At 43.3% G+C, this 15,553-nt stretch overlaps 1 protein-coding gene across 1 annotated transcript in view; it reads left to right on the forward strand.

Annotated features, from left to right (window-relative positions):
* MYH15 (myosin heavy chain 15) overlaps positions 1-15,553 on the forward strand; it is a gene marked incomplete at both ends in the record, with an annotated part of 153,789 nt that overhangs the window by 16,265 nt on the left and 121,971 nt on the right. Inside the window, 2 exon segments of the mRNA XM_079766318.1 lie at positions 5,746-5,849; positions 12,164-12,302. Of these exon segments, the coding sequence (XP_079622444.1) occupies positions 5,746-5,849; positions 12,164-12,302 (243 nt within the window).

The following is a 15,553-nucleotide window of genomic DNA, read 5'->3' on the forward strand; positions in this document are numbered from 1 at the left end:
GCACTACAAAAGAATCAGGTACTTAAAATCACACCAGAGAGGCTTACCCTTAGGAAGCTGAGGAAACGGGGTCATGAGTTACCCTAGAACCAACCCCCTCCTAGTCTGCTTGCACATGGCTTGAACATCCCCTCTCTCCTTTCCTGTCAGTTAAGGCTGACCTCTGTTCCAGGTGTGGCTAAAGCCGCTCCCTCAGTCCCCTCGGACATGGCTCCTTGAAATCCTTCATCTGTATAGCTTGGTCCTGCACCTATCTGCCTTTTGCTCTTTCTTTTCTTTCTCTTTATTCATTATACACATTTTGACTGTTCAACAGAGTGTGTGAACTTCAGGAGGAGAGGTCAGGAAGCATGTCTTTGCCTCTTGGAACCCTTGACACTGCCTAGTGCTCTGCATTGTTGGCAACCTGCCAAGAGGTGCACCTGAGCCTGTCTCCTGTGGCCTGGATGCCTCTGGGGAACGAAACTGTCAGCATCTGGACCTCCTATTCTGGAGTATGTTCAGTTGCACCCTTTTGACCCACAAGGTGTCTCTTGAGCTAGTCTATCTTGACTCGCTTTCTCCTGGGGCCCAGGATCTGCTGGTTGTGCAGATGTGCACTGATTCCAGAGAATGCTCTTCAAGCTGCAGACTATGGGAATGGTCCCCTCTGGGGCTGGGCAGTGCACAATCCCTGCAGATGCACATGTACACCTGAGGAACAGGTGATGAGGGGGGGGCATGGCACAGAGGCACTGGATGCAGAACTTTTTTCAGCCCAATGCTGGCTTTGCTTCTTTCACAGTGAACACAGCTGAACCTTGGAGAACATTCAGCCTTGCAGAAAGCAAAATTGAGTGTAGGATACCATGTAAAACAATGCCTGGAATGATACAATGCCCACTTTTACAGTAAAGCTCTTGGCACCTCCCCCTGGAGTGGCCTCTAGAAATGAACCTGAACAAAGGTCGACACTTTTTTGAAATTGAGAAGCAATCGGTTTTTACTTAGCATTCTCTCATCCCTCTTCTCTCTGCTACCACCCTGCCCCTCCTGGCCAGCTCCCTGTCCTTCACATGCCCATAGTCCAGTCAACAATCTTCTGTTGGTGGTGGTGGTGGTGGTGGTGGGGGGGGGTCCTTACTGGCCTAGACAGTCTCTCTGGTCCTAATAGTGTCTCATATAAGTGCTTTACTTTTTGTTGTTGTTGTTCTCTTAGGGCCATTTCTCATGGTAGAAGTGAACTTAATTAAAAGAAATCCTGTTTACATGATACTCCTTTGAGATAACCTCAATCCTCAACCCAATTAAAATTCATTGCTCCTTGAAAATAAAATTATATACGGCCTGGTGGGGATGGTGTTTTAAGTTAAAGGCCTTTCAGAGTTTGGTCTGCACAGTCTTTGGAGCCACCACTTCAGACTGACAGCAACTGTCCCAGCGAACGGTCAGGCCCGTGCAGCAGCCATACTCCTGGTTATATGGAAATGGAAGAACACTCCATTAGGTGTGCTTGATGCCGTATAGAAAAAATACATCTGCAGGCAGGGAGGTGCTGAGGCGAGGTGTACATATTGCACTTGGGCCTTGCCACTGTAACCACAGACCAGTCAAACTGCTCCTATTCTATTTAACAAGACCCAGAACCAGACCTGACACCACTCACGAGTAACACTTATGAACCCCTTCAAATCTAGATCATCAAGATTTGAACCTTGCCTCCTGTCTTCTTAGTAATTGACTAGCAAATAAATCTTTCTTTTCTCAAGAGTTGGTGCCATAGTATTGGCTTGTGTGTGCATGCACCAGCGAGCTCATGCTTGGTAACAATTTTACTAACCACCCAGGGATTTTGTCCTGTGACTTCCTGCCTGAGGCGCTGTAGTCTCCAGTGGTCTGTGGGCCCTGCACTACTCTGTGGCCACCGGAACCAGTTTGTCTAATGGCTGGCCTCTTGGGTTTCTGCTTTCCCAGCCACAGGGCTCCAGGCTCCTTCCTGCTCCTTTCACTTCTGAGAAAAGAAACAGCTCCTGGATCAGATCACATTCAGGTAAGTGACATGAAAATGAGCTTGTGCCTAAATAATATGAAAAATCTCTTGAGGATTATGGGTTCCAGTCCCTACCCACCCCATCCCCAGACTTGGGTTAGAGTCCCAGGGCTAGAATTGTGGGTTCCAGTAGTCACCCAAGGAAACAGCTGGAAGAAAGGTTACAACCACTGAGGTCCTCAAAGGTCAGGTTTGAGTCTCAGGTTCTTGAATTTCTTTGTCAAGAAGAGTGTTCAATCTACTGTATGGGTGTTGGTCTTTTTTTGTGTGTGTCTTTGGTTTAGATTAAAGGTATGGAACCTCACATAAATTGGCATCAAAATGGGAAGCCATTAACCTGGTCACCTTAACCTAACAACTTAAGTTTTGCTATGAATAGGTAACCTACCTTTTATTGTCACTTTGGGTAAATGAATCATAGAAATATATGTATTTTTGGTCAAGTATGTTTGATAAACTTCTCAGGGTTCAAATTTTAAAAGGAGATTTTTTTTAAAAACCTGGAAATGGCTTTTGGGTTATTTGAGGCCACTGGAATCCCTCAGAGATCTGTTCTCTCCTTATAAAAGATCAATTTTAAACTAATTAGGATATTAAAATTACATGGGAAGCTTTGTCAAATGAAATAATGTTAGTTGTTATAAAATGTTAAATATTATCATAATACATGTTACCAAAAAAGCGAATTTATTTGTCAATTGCATTGTAATCAGACTTATAACTGAAATTGTGAAGAATGTTATATCTGGCTGCAGTTCTTTGGGATGTATTTTCAAAACTGATCAATATTTAGCAAAATCATTTCTTTTATAATACTGCTGGGCCCAATATCAGAGCCAGGTGAGAAATGACCCCCCAGCGGGGTCCTTAAACCAAAATTATGGTTCAGAAGGAAGACCATCAGGGAAAAATAACAAATCAGAAGAAGCAGGGCACCTGAGACTTCACCTGGCCAGGAAGAGAAGGTCATCTTGAAAATAGACTGTTTCTGCCCAAGAGTTCAGACCAGGTATGTATGAACCTAAATTCTTATGATAGTTGCTATTGTTTTGACTTAAGTAAGTGTTTTATTTTCCTGGTTGTGATATTTGCTTATATAATTCTAGTATTCTACTTTCTTATGCTATCTTGCATTTTTCCTGACTTATTTGTCCCCTTATCAGCAGGCAGTAACTTGAGCAGTCACCCTCCATCCCCCAAAAATAAGGAATAAAGGACAAAAAGGGCGGATTTGTAACTGTAGACCAGCTCAAACTGGTCCTATTCTGTTTAACAAAACCTTGAACTAAAGTTTACAGCACTCGCGAGTAACACTTGTTAGCCTTTAAACTACTACTACACCTTAAAAACCCACCTGAGATCCCTGGATTGGTAAGACAGATTTGAGCTTTGCTTCCTGTCTTCTTGCTAGTCAACTTGGAAATAATAATCCTCTCATTCTTCAAAAGCCAGTGGTACAGTCTTGGTTTCCATTTGTGTTGTGGCAGCAAGCCCTTGCTTAGTAACACTACCAGCCCCTCCTAAATTGTAACTCCTTCCTCCTCCTCTCTCCACTCCACTCTTCTCTGTCTTCTGCAGTGCTTATCCAAAGGAGCCTGCTTGGATGGAACAAGATCTTCCTTCTGTCTAGGACAAAGGAGGAAATGGAATCCCTTCAGAGGTACAGACACAGGGTTGAGAAGGTGGGTGGCACAGTCTAACAGAAATACCAGAGGCTATGTTCTAAATTCAATTTATCATTAACTGATTCTGGGCAAGTAGTAAGCCTTTCTAGTCTTCTATTTTCCTATATTTAACATAGAGCAAGCAATGTCAAATATAGCACCTTTGATCCTTATGACTGGGATGAAAATGATAAAAAAAAATGACGTAAACATGAGACTAAAATGAGGTAAAGGTCACAATTTAGAATTATCTAAAAGGCATTTCTTGGCAAAGTATTCTTGGAAAGTAGATATTTTTGAATGAGTCAGCCAAATGAAAGATATCTCCACCCTAAAAACACAGCAGTATTTCCTGCACTGTTGAGTTGTGTGACTCTTCAGTATCCTTGAAGGAAAAGACTATGTTACTTTTGTATCTTTTCCTCTTCCCATAGCCTTAAATTAAATGCTTTGAGTTGAAAGACATGGAAATGATGCCTATTTGATCGGTGAAGGAGGTGAAGGGATGTCATGGCACACAGGTGTCTGGACTGGGTAGGGTGGTGACATTCACTGACATGGAACCACCTGAGCTACTACTAATGGCTATCTGCATCAAAATACCTAATGGGAAGTTGGAAATCTAGGTTTGGAACTCAGAAACCAAATACAGATTTAAGCACATCTTTGCCATTCTCTTTCCCCTCTTCATATCTGAAAGACATGTATCTCCTAAACTGCAAGAGAATTTTCTTGATTTTTAGGGTGTGACAGTGTTTGACACTGCTGATTTGTCTCTCCTTGAAAATTTCCCTTTGGCTTCCAGTATACCTCCCTGAGCTATTTATGGCTATCTGCATTGAAATACCTAATGGGAAGTTGGAGATCTAGGTTTAGAGCTCAGAAAGCAAATACAGATTTGAGTCATCAGGAAAGCCACCAGTGAACCTTGTAGAATATATACAGTCTATATATGCAGTAAAACTAGGGGTCTTAAATGTGTGGGGGAAATTCCTATGAAAAAAAGAGACATGCAGAAGAAACTTGAACATGCCCATGATTTTTTTTTGAGATTTCAGTGAGTAAATTTCCTTTTAGCTTTCACAAAAATAAAATAATTTAATGGAAACAAATTTTTTTCTAGAATTTTATAAGATGGTTTCATACAGTACATATTCTTTTAGGTCTGACTTATTGTACTCAGAATTATTTTGAGTAATAATCTATTGTGTGCATATACAATACTTTAACTGTTGACCGACATTGGGTTGTTTCCAAATAGAGCTGCTAGGAACATTTTCCTGGTAGCCCAGTTTCCTTCTTCCTGAGATTTGGGATTCAGGAGAACAGAGCTTCACTTCACTGAGTAGTAAATAGAAAAATCAGCTCAGCTCAAAGAAACTTCCTTGAGAACAAGCGCTTGGCACTAAGAGGTTATGTGATTTGGCTGCGTCAGCTGCTGATGTGCTCCTGACAGCCTGCCTTGGCTTTGGCCAGCATTGTGTTTCCTGACTAAGTGAATCATGTCAGGCGTCTTAGACATGTCAGGTGTAGTGTGGAACACAGTAGCTAATTTATGGGTTCCTTGAAAGATGCACTCAGCCTCCTAATAGGTCAGATGTGATGTGATGGGATTATACTACCAATGTTCCCTGAGCCCTGACCCCAGGGTCTGCTTGCTTCCTAGCCTTTGAAGCTCAGGAGCATTATACTTAAAGTTTTATAACCATTTTTTGTTCTCCTGCCCTCAACCACACATCTAGGCCAAATTCCTATTTTAAAAGTTTTGCCAACACACATTATCTTTTTTCTTTCACACCAATTCAAGCTGCTGCAATTGAGTCTACTTTCAGATTTGGCCTGCCTGCTCTTCTTTGAGGCATTAACACAAGACTGACAAGCTAACAGAGGTCAAAAATTGATTGCAGAGGTTTGAGTATTGAATATGGATTGTGTTTGGCTTGTTTACAAGTATGCTATAAGCTGTAAGAGTAAACTGTGAATATTGGTCAATTATTTCCTAAAGCTTCATGGGGTTTATAAGCTGTTTAATTAGTGGTTTTCTCGCTGCAGATATACTCCTGGTGTCTGAAAAGTCCTCTGACTTCCACTTTTGCTGTCATGGAGAAGTTGCCATGGAGAGCTCAGATGATGCTCAAGAATTACCAGCCACAGATGTAAGGCTTGTTAGTTATCTAAGCAAAGTTGGGTGACAACAATGAGAAATGAAAGAAAGAGTCTTAGCTCTCCATTCTTTGAAGGGACCTGGAGAAGTGACCATCCTTCCCCTGCAGGAGCAGAGTGTAAGGAGGCCCTCCAGAGTTGCTGTCCCAAATTTAATTATTTATTGTAAAAGTGCACATTGTGTGTATGGTAACTTTGGAACAAATAGAAAAGTAGGAAGATGTTTCAACTAAATGGCAACAGTTGTTTTTTATTTGGTATATATATATATATATATATATATATATATATATATATATATATATAATCTAGAGGCCCAGTGCATGAAATTCGTGCATGGGGGTGTGGATGTCCCTCAGCCCAGCCTGCACCTTCTCCAATCTGAGACCCCTCGAGGAATGTCCAACTGCCAGTTTAGGTCCAATCCCTGCAGGCCTGGTTGCCCCCAACTGCCCTCCCCTGCTGGCCTGGTCACCCCTAACTGCCCTCCCTTGCCAGCCTGGTCGCCCTCAACTGCCCTCCTGTGTGTGTTGGAGTGATGGTCAATTTGCATATCACCTCTTTATTATATAGGATATATATCGCACAGGTAGGGTCCCTCTGGGTGGCCTGCAGGGGATTGGGCAAAAACCCACAATCCAATGCTGCCTGCAGCTCCTATCTGCTGCTCCCGCTCATTCTGGCCCCACTGTGGCTGCTGTGGGCTTGTGCCCAATCAGTCCCGATTGGGAGACACTCGCCATCCATGAGTCCTGCATCTGGTGCCCTCCCAAGGGGAGTGGCCTGTGGGATCCAGCTGAAACTGGCTCCCTGACATCACCCCAGGGGTCCCAGATTGTGAGAGGGCACAGGCCAGACTGAGGGACCCCACCAGTGCATTATTGGGCCGAGGAGGAACCATGGGAGGGCTCCAGGGTGTGTCCGGCCCATCTCGCTCAGTCTTGATCAGCCGGACCCCAGCAGCAAGCTAACCTACCAGTTGGAGCATCTGCCCCCTGGTGGTCAGTGCCCATCATAGCACTGGTCAACCCATCTACTGTCTGCCCTTGGTGGTCATTGCACATCATGGTGAGCAGTTGAGCAGCTTTAGCATATCATTAGCATATTATGTTTTGATTGGTTGTTCGGTTGTTCTACTGTTCAGTCTATTTGCATATTACCCTTTTATTATATAGGATATATTTTCTATATGGTATTGCTATCTTTTATTTTTAATCAAAAGATCATAATCATAGTTTGTATATATATATTTGGTATATAGAGTTTACTTTTTCAGTTACTGTTATAAGCATTTTCAGTGTTGTTTTTTAAAAAATGTTTATTGTTCAGATTATTACAGGTGTTCCTCTTTTTTCCCCCCAAAGCTCTCCTCCACCTGATTCCCCACCCCACCCCATGCCCTTAACCCCCGCCACTGTCTTCATCCATAGGTGTAAGATTTTTGTCCAATCTCTTCCTGCACCCCTCACACACCCTTCCCCCTGAGAATTGTCAGCACACTCCCTTTATATATCCCTGATTCTATTATATTCATCAGTCCATTCTGTTCATCAGATTTTTTATTCACTTGATTTTTAGATTCACTTGTTGTTAGGTATGTATTTGTTGTCATTTTGTTGTTCATAATTTTTTTTAAATTTCTTTATTGATTAAGGTGTCACATATTTGTCCTCATCCCCCCATTCCCACCCCACACCCCTCTCCACGGATGCCCCAACCCCCTGTTGAACTTAACCATTGGTTAGGCTCATATGCATGCACACAAGTCCTTTAGTTGATCTCTCCCCCCTCCCCCCACCCTCCCCTATCCTCCCTCTGAGGCCCGATAGTCCGATTGATGCCTCCTTGTTTCTGGTTCTGTTCTTGTTCATCAGTCTATGTTGTTCATCATTTCCCCTAGATGAACGAGATCATGTGTCACTAGAGATATACTTATATGAACTGAATGTGAGACGAGCAATAATAGTTATGCTGACAGGCAAATGAATCAGTCTGTAGTGAGTTTCTTTCTGGACCAACAGTTCTTTTGAGACCCAATATCAATGTCCACCAGTTCCTTATGTGTACATGTCGGCACTGACCCCTCAGCTCTGGATGGTGGACAAATGGTGGTAATGCAGGTTCGATTCCCTCTGGTTGGGTCTCGGCCGGACCCAGGGACACGGCTTCATCCGGACCCAAGGGCACGTGGCCTCACCCGGACCCAGGGGGTGCGTGGTCTCACCCGGGCCCGGGATCCAGCCTCACCCGGATCCAGGGGCACATGGCCTCACCTGGACCCGGGATCCAGCCTCACCCAGATCCAGGGGCGCATGGCCTCACCTGGACCCGGGATCCAGCTTCACCCTGACCCAGGGGCACATGGCCTCACCCGGACCCAGGGGTGCGCAGCCTCACCCGGATCCAGGGGCACATGGCCTCACCCGGACCCGGGATCTAGCTTCACCTGGACCCAGGGGCGCGTGGCCTCTCCCAGACCCAGGGGCACGTGGCCTCACCCGGACCTAGGTGTGTGCGGCCTCACCCGGACCCGGGACCCAGCCTCACCCGGATCCAGGGGCACGCGGCCTCACCCGGACCCGGGATCCAGCTTCACCCGGACCCAGGTGTTGTTCATAATTTTTATCTTTATCTTTTTCTCCTTCCTCTTCTTAACAAATACCCTTCAGCATTTCCTATAATCCTGGTTTGGTGGTGATGAACTCCTTTAGCTTTTTCTTTTCATTTTTTTAAAAAATATATTTTATTGATTTTTTTACAGGGAGGAAGGAAGAGGGATAGAGAGCTAGAAACGTCGATGAGAGAGAAACATCGACCAGCTGCCTCCTGCACACCCCCTACTGGGGATGTGCCCGCAACCAAGGTATATGCCCTTGACCGGAATCGAACCTGGAACCTTCCAGTCCACAGGCTGACGCTCTATCCACTGAGCCAAACCAGTTTCGGCTATTTTATTGATTTTTTACAGAGAGGAAGGGAGAGGGATAGAGAGCTAGAAACATCGATGAGAGAGAAACATCAACCAGCTGCCTCCTGACACCCCCTACTGGGGATGTGCCCGCAACCAATGTACATGCCCTTGACCGGAATCGAACCTGGGACCTTTCAGTCCACAGACCAACGTTCTATCCACTGAGCCAAACCGGTTTCAGCCTCTTTAGCTTTTTCTTGTCTGTGAAGCTCTTTATCTGACCTTCAATTCTGAATGATAGCTTTGCTTGGTAGAGTAATCTTGGTTGTAAGTTCTTGCTGTTCATCACTTTGAATATTTCTTGCCACTCCCTTCTGGCCTGCATAGTTTCTGTTGAGAAATCAGCTGACAGTTGTATGGGTGCTCCCTTGTAGGTAACTAACTGTTTTTCTCTTGCTGCTTTCAATATTCTCTCTTTGTCTTTTGCTCTTGGCATTTTAATTATGATGTGTCTTGGTGTGTTCCTCTTTGGATTCTCTTGTTTGGGGTTCTCTGCACTTCCTGGACTTGTAAGTCTATTTCTTTCACCAGGTAGGGAAAGTTTTCTGTCATTAGTTCTTCTAATAGGTTTTCAATATCTTGTTCTCTCTCTTCTTCTGGCACCCCCATAATTCGGATGTTGGTATGCTTAAAGTTGTCCCAGAGGCTCCTTAAACTATCTTCATATTTTTGGATTCTTTTTTCTTTTTGTTTTTCTGGTTGGGTGTTTTTTGTTTCCTCATATTTCAGATCTTTGGTTTGATTCTTGGGGTTCTTTGATCTATGGTTGAATTTCTGTATATTCTTTATTTTAGACAGTGTATGCTTAATTTCTGACTGGTCCTTTTCCATTTTTTTTGGCATTCTCATTAAGGTCCTTGAAGGTCTCACTAAGCTCCTTGGAGGTCTCATCAAGTTTCTCGGCGGTTTTGAGAAGATTCTTGAGTAACCTTATAAATGTGGTTTTGAACTCTATCTCCAGTAGTTTGCTTTCCTTCATTTCTTTCATTCGTGACATGTTTCTTTGTCTTCACATTATGCTGCTTCCCTGTGTTGATGGAGTGGTTTTCTGTGGTAAGTGACCTATAGGGCCCAGTGGTTCAGCCTCCCCTACGACCTGAGGTGGACACTCTTGGTGCACCCCTTTGTGGGCTGAGTGCAAAGTCTTGTAGTTAAGCCTTGATTGCTATTGGTACACTGGGAGGAATTGACCTCCTGGCCAATTGGCTGTGAGGACCCGCTGTGTGTATAATGGAAGAACTGCTGTGCTGGAGACACGCTTATTGGGCAGGACTTGCTTCAGTGGGGCTTTGATGCTCACTGAGTCTGCTTTTTGAATGCATCACTTATGGATGTGAGGAGTTGAAATCTGGTGTCGTCTCACACTGACCACTAGGTACACTGGATCTCCAATGGGGTGCAGGTCAGCTACTGTCTGAGGCCACCCAGCAGGAGCTACAGCGAGAACTACAGTTTTCTCATCTTTGCGTGGGGTTTGGAGGTTTTGGAGCTGTCTGACCAGAGCTGCAGTTTGTTAGGTTAAGCTGTGATAGGGCAGGCCATTTATATGCAAAAGCTGCAGCGTGGAGCCTGGGTGGGTTTGTAGATTGCGCCGAGTGGAGTCTCAGGGAGTCACTAGGCTAGGGCGTGTCAAACAGCGATGGCTGCCAGTCAGCTGTCTCTGCGTCTCCACATTTCCAAGTCCCCGCACCCTGTGCCCCAGTGCAGTAAACAATGATTGCTGTGCGCACCTCAGCAAGAAAGCCACCCTCACTTTCCGACCCGATGGCAGACAGTCCAGCTTCTCCCTGTAGGAGTTTGGGTCCCCAGCGTCTCCCCAGAAACTAGAGTTCAGAGTAATCGGGAGCTTGTCTCCCTTTGGGTTGAAAAAAGCAGCGCACCCAGTTGCCTGCCGCCAGCCCGATTCGCATGCCTCCGTATCTCAGCTTTTCAGCACTTGTGCATGTCTCAATGCTCTTTTCTCTTTCCCTCTAGATGTAGAACTTCCACTCAGCAAGCTTTCCCATGGCTATGGGTGATAGACATTTTGTCTTTTAGTTGTAGTTTTGAAATTGTTGTGTGAGGCAACAGTTTAGGTATTACCTATGCCGCCATCTTGGTTTCCCCCCACATTTTCAGTGTTATTAAAAACTCTTCATAACCATTCACATGGGTACTTAATATTTTATCAGGCAGTTGTCCTGTAGTTTTTTTAGCCAATCTCCTATTGTTAGACACAAGGTTTTTCATTTGTTTGCTTTGCTTTTTTACTGTGGTGAATATCTGTGTAGATAAATGCTTGTCTGTATGTCAGATTCACTTTATGTTAGATTCTAAAAGTGAAATTACTAGGTAAGGATTGTAATGTAATATAAAATATAGACTACTAGAGACCCGTTTCACGAAGAGATTCGTGTAATAAGCCTTCCTTCCCTTGGCTTCCAGTACCAGTTTTCCTTTGGCACCTGGGACCCAGACCTTTGCTCCAGCCAGAGTCTGCAGTCTTTGCTGCGGCCAGAGTGCCGCTCCTGTAGATCCCTTCCCCCGCAACCCTGCCTCTCATAGCAGGTGTCCTGCCCCACCCAGCCACTCCACACCTGGAGCAGCTGGGGGGCCACCATCTTTGGCCTTCTAATTTGCATATTCCCTCCTTATTGGTTGGTGGGCATAGCAGAGTGATGGTCAATTTGCATGTTTCTCTTTTATTAGTGTAGATATTTTTTATAGTCTGTTTCTATATACTCCAAATTCACCACTGGAAAGAGTGTACCAATCTCTCCCTTCCTAGAGAAGAAGATGGAAATTGGTACACATCCTACCAGGTGCAGTGGCTTCTTAGGATACAGTTTTTTGGTGACATGGTTTTTCTTAAAACTTCCTTTCAACAGCCTTTGAAATGTATCAGTTCTGGAGTGAAGTTTGGAGAACATATGGAATCCCAGAAATAATCATCCCATCAGATATGGAGCTATTTTTTGCCATAATCGTGAAAAGCAAAATAATTTACCTCATAGCCAGTAAATGATCGATTGCTGGAAGGGAGAAGAGGGACACAGGGCATGTGGGAAAGTTCTAAAACTACAGGAAACTAAATAAGCCAAATCTGGTGTCTTCCTAATTCTCTTGAAGGGATAAGTAGATATGGGTGACCAAATGCCAACAAGGCCAATTAGCATTGCTTTGCACAGAGCTGTCACATGTCATGTCAGGGCTATGGGGGTCTGTCTTACTCCCTTCTGGAGCCCATAGCTCACCCCACAGAGTGTAGGGAAGTGTGACACACGGGGGATGGGGGTGGGGTGCTCACTGCAGCCCTTAGGCAAATGAAGTAATCGCCATCTGTTTCTCTTTTTACAGCAAGCCATGGACATCTTGGGCTTTCTTCCTGAAGAGAAGTATGGATCCTATAAACTCACTGGAGCCATCATGCACTTGGGAAACATGACATTTAAACAGAAACCCAGAGAAGAGCAAGTGGAAGCAGATGGCACAGAAAGTAAGACTTTCTTTGACAACATGACAAACATTCTCTTCAACCCCTGACCCCAGACCTTGCATTTGAAAACCTCCCCTCTTGGTTTTTGGAAAGATGTTGAAATTAATCAGCAATCTCCCTCAATTGCTGGACTTCAAAATTATTCTCTTAACTACCATTCTGATATAGAATCCTTATAGCTCAGAATAAAAAGCATCCCTTAATTAGTTATTGGGGATGCAGTAAATTTGCCAAACTTGGGAGGATCCAGGATTGAGTAGGACATTCCCTGCCTTCAGCACATAGACTATTGAGAAAAACAGAGAAGGGAACAGACAAATTACCATAAAATGTAGTAATTGGCATCATGGAGGTGTGAACAAACGTCTTTAAAATTCCAGAGGCGGAGTCTTCAGTGGACAGAGACCACAATGGCCTCATTTCCCTTTGTTTTTTATTCATATTTAAAAAAATCTGTAGTCTTGCCTGATTACCAACAAGATTGGAGGCATTTTACAATGAATGAGCTGTCTAGAATAATCATTAAAATAGAAAATCACAATTATGAAAGGAAGAAAGCATAGTTGTTATAATTATTGCATTTAATATTAAACTTTCTGGCAACTAAAACAAAAAGAGAAAACTAGAAAACTCATTCAAATTCCTCCAAAAATAATTTTAAATAAATTTTACATTTTTAACTGTGATAAAATATACATAACATAAAATTTGCTGTTTTTAACTTTGGTTTAAGGCCTTTTTATAGATTAGTGACATTAAGTACCTTCACAGTTTGTGCAACCATCAACACTGTTCATCTCCAGGAATTTTTCATAATTCCAAACTGAAACTACCTATTAAACAATATTTCCCTCTTTCCCCTTCCCCTGACCCCTGGCAACCACTGTTCTACTTTGAGTCTCTATGAATTTGACTATTCTGGGTACCTCATGGAAGTGGAGTCATACAATATTTGTTCTTTTATGCCTGGCTTATTTCCCTTAGCATAATGTATTTAAGATTCATCTATGTTGAATGTGTCAGAATTTCATCCCTTTTTAAGTATGAATAATATTCTATTATATATATGTACCCCTTTTGTTTATCTGTTCATTCACTGATGGGCACTTGATTTACTTCCACTTTTCACTACTGTGAAGTGATTTATTCCCATTTCAAACTTTCATCATACTTGATTTCTTTATCTCTTCTGCAGTTGTTTTAACGACTTGCTTGACATTTTTGCTCATGGATTTAAAGTCATTGACGCTGAGGATTTTTGTCTTGCTTAGCTTTCTTCTCAGGCCTTGCACATAGCAAGTGCTCAGTAAACTTAATGAAATGTGAATAGCTCAGAAACCATATGCTAACCCTTCAAAAAGACCACTGAATGTCATTATCATAACCCCTCTTTCAGATTTGCCTGGTTGTGGACTGACAAAACTGGATTTTGTTTCGCTTTTTTATATCAGGCTATATTTACACATGATACTAAACTGGAATAAAAATTTTACAGTTGGAAAGCATTGCCTTTTGTTCTTCTCGACCTTTTTACCTGTTTTTAGGCGAAGCCAGACTTTGTTCTCTCCATCTTCTTGACTTCCAAATGTACTTACCACACCCACCTACCGTTCTCTAGAGAGTACTCATCAAAGTTGGCTTTATATCTGAATTACCTGGGGAGTTTTTAAAATTCTGAAGCTCAGGCCTCACCCAGACCAAAGAAAACCAATCTCCAGGGTGGGTGCAGGCATCACTGCTTGCTTTTGAAATTTGCCAGGTGAAGGTTGAGGTTCAGTGGAGGTTGAGGACCACTGTAGTAAGGATTCTGATCTCCAGTATTTATGTGTATTGCTTGGAGAATGTGATAAAAATAAGCCCAGACCCCAACCTCCTCAGTGAGCTAGTCTTTTGTTTCTGCATTAGTTCTCCATGTTATTCCGATCCACACCAATGTTTGAAAAGGCCTGCTCTACCTACTTGTTATCCCTCTCAGCTAGTCTCAGGCAGCCTAATTAAAGCCCTGGGATTATTCATAAGGTGCTGAAGGAATGGTGTTTATTGATGGAGATTTCAGAAAGCCTCTTTCAGGGGCACATCAGGTCACATGATGAAAATGTGTTTACAGACATTGATGGCTATGTTTGCAATATTTCTGAATGTCAGATGGACATTTATTCACAGATTTAAACTATTTTCATCTTGCTTGAAAACTAAATTTTTAGTGCAAATGAAGTAATTTATTTTTTGGAACATGGTGACCACTATTATTTTCTGTTAAAAAAAAAAAAAAGATGGAGAACATATGGGATGCATATGGTACAGCTATGGGGAAGACCCAAAGCCTGCCAGTGCTGTCTGATGATACCTGACTTCTCTGAAGTGGGTGAGAAGTAATTCTGTAATGTTGGCTGCTATTTCTTTTAGGTGGGATACTGTACAAAAAAATTGTGTGTTTTTTTGTTAGTGAATAAAAATAGACTCTAAGGACTGTTCTTAGCACTATAAAAAGGATGTATGAATTTGAGACTATTATCCTAATATATAAAAACCCTGGGTCATAATGTCCAGTAAGATGGAGGCTTGATCAACCAGAAGTCAGTATTGCAGTCAGCACCCAGTGCTGACTGTTTCTGCTGAAGGCGCGGTGCCCCAGCACTGACTGCTGAGGGGGCTGCAAATCAGGGCCAGAGAGAGGCCTGAAGAGAGAAGCAGGGACTGATCCATTGCCTCTGTGGCAGCTTTTGATCAGCACTTGCCTCTCTCTTTCTCTCCCAGTCTGGCCAGCAGCTGAGCCTCCATTTCTCTCCAGGCCTCCACCGGGGCTGCTGATTAGCCCCGCCTTTCTGATCAGGCCCCGTTGATAGGCCCAGAGATCCTGACCGACCAATCAGAACCAAATCTGTGTGTAGTGTGAGGAGCCAATGGCTGCCTAGGAGGTGGAGATTTTGATGCTGACTGGCATAGAAACCAACCAATCAGAACCAATCTTGGTGAACTACGAAGGCAGAATCAAAGGTGGGATGAGGAGGGGTTTTAAGGGCAACAGCTGTTTAGTGTAAGGTGTAAGAAAGTGGTTCAATTATTTATTGACCACTTTGGCAGTATAGTGCATATGGCTGGCTATTAGTCCAGATATAGGGATTATGTGTTTTTCTCTCCCAACAGCATCTCCTCCTGCTGAAAAAGCTTCTCCCCCACATTTAAGCAATCCAATCCTATATAATCTATCCTATCTAATAAAATAGTAATATGCAAATTGACCATACCTT

This window comes from Cnephaeus nilssonii, assembly GCF_951640355.1.
Source record: "Cnephaeus nilssonii genome assembly, chromosome: 3".
Lineage (NCBI taxonomy): Eukaryota > Metazoa > Chordata > Mammalia > Chiroptera > Vespertilionidae > Cnephaeus > Cnephaeus nilssonii.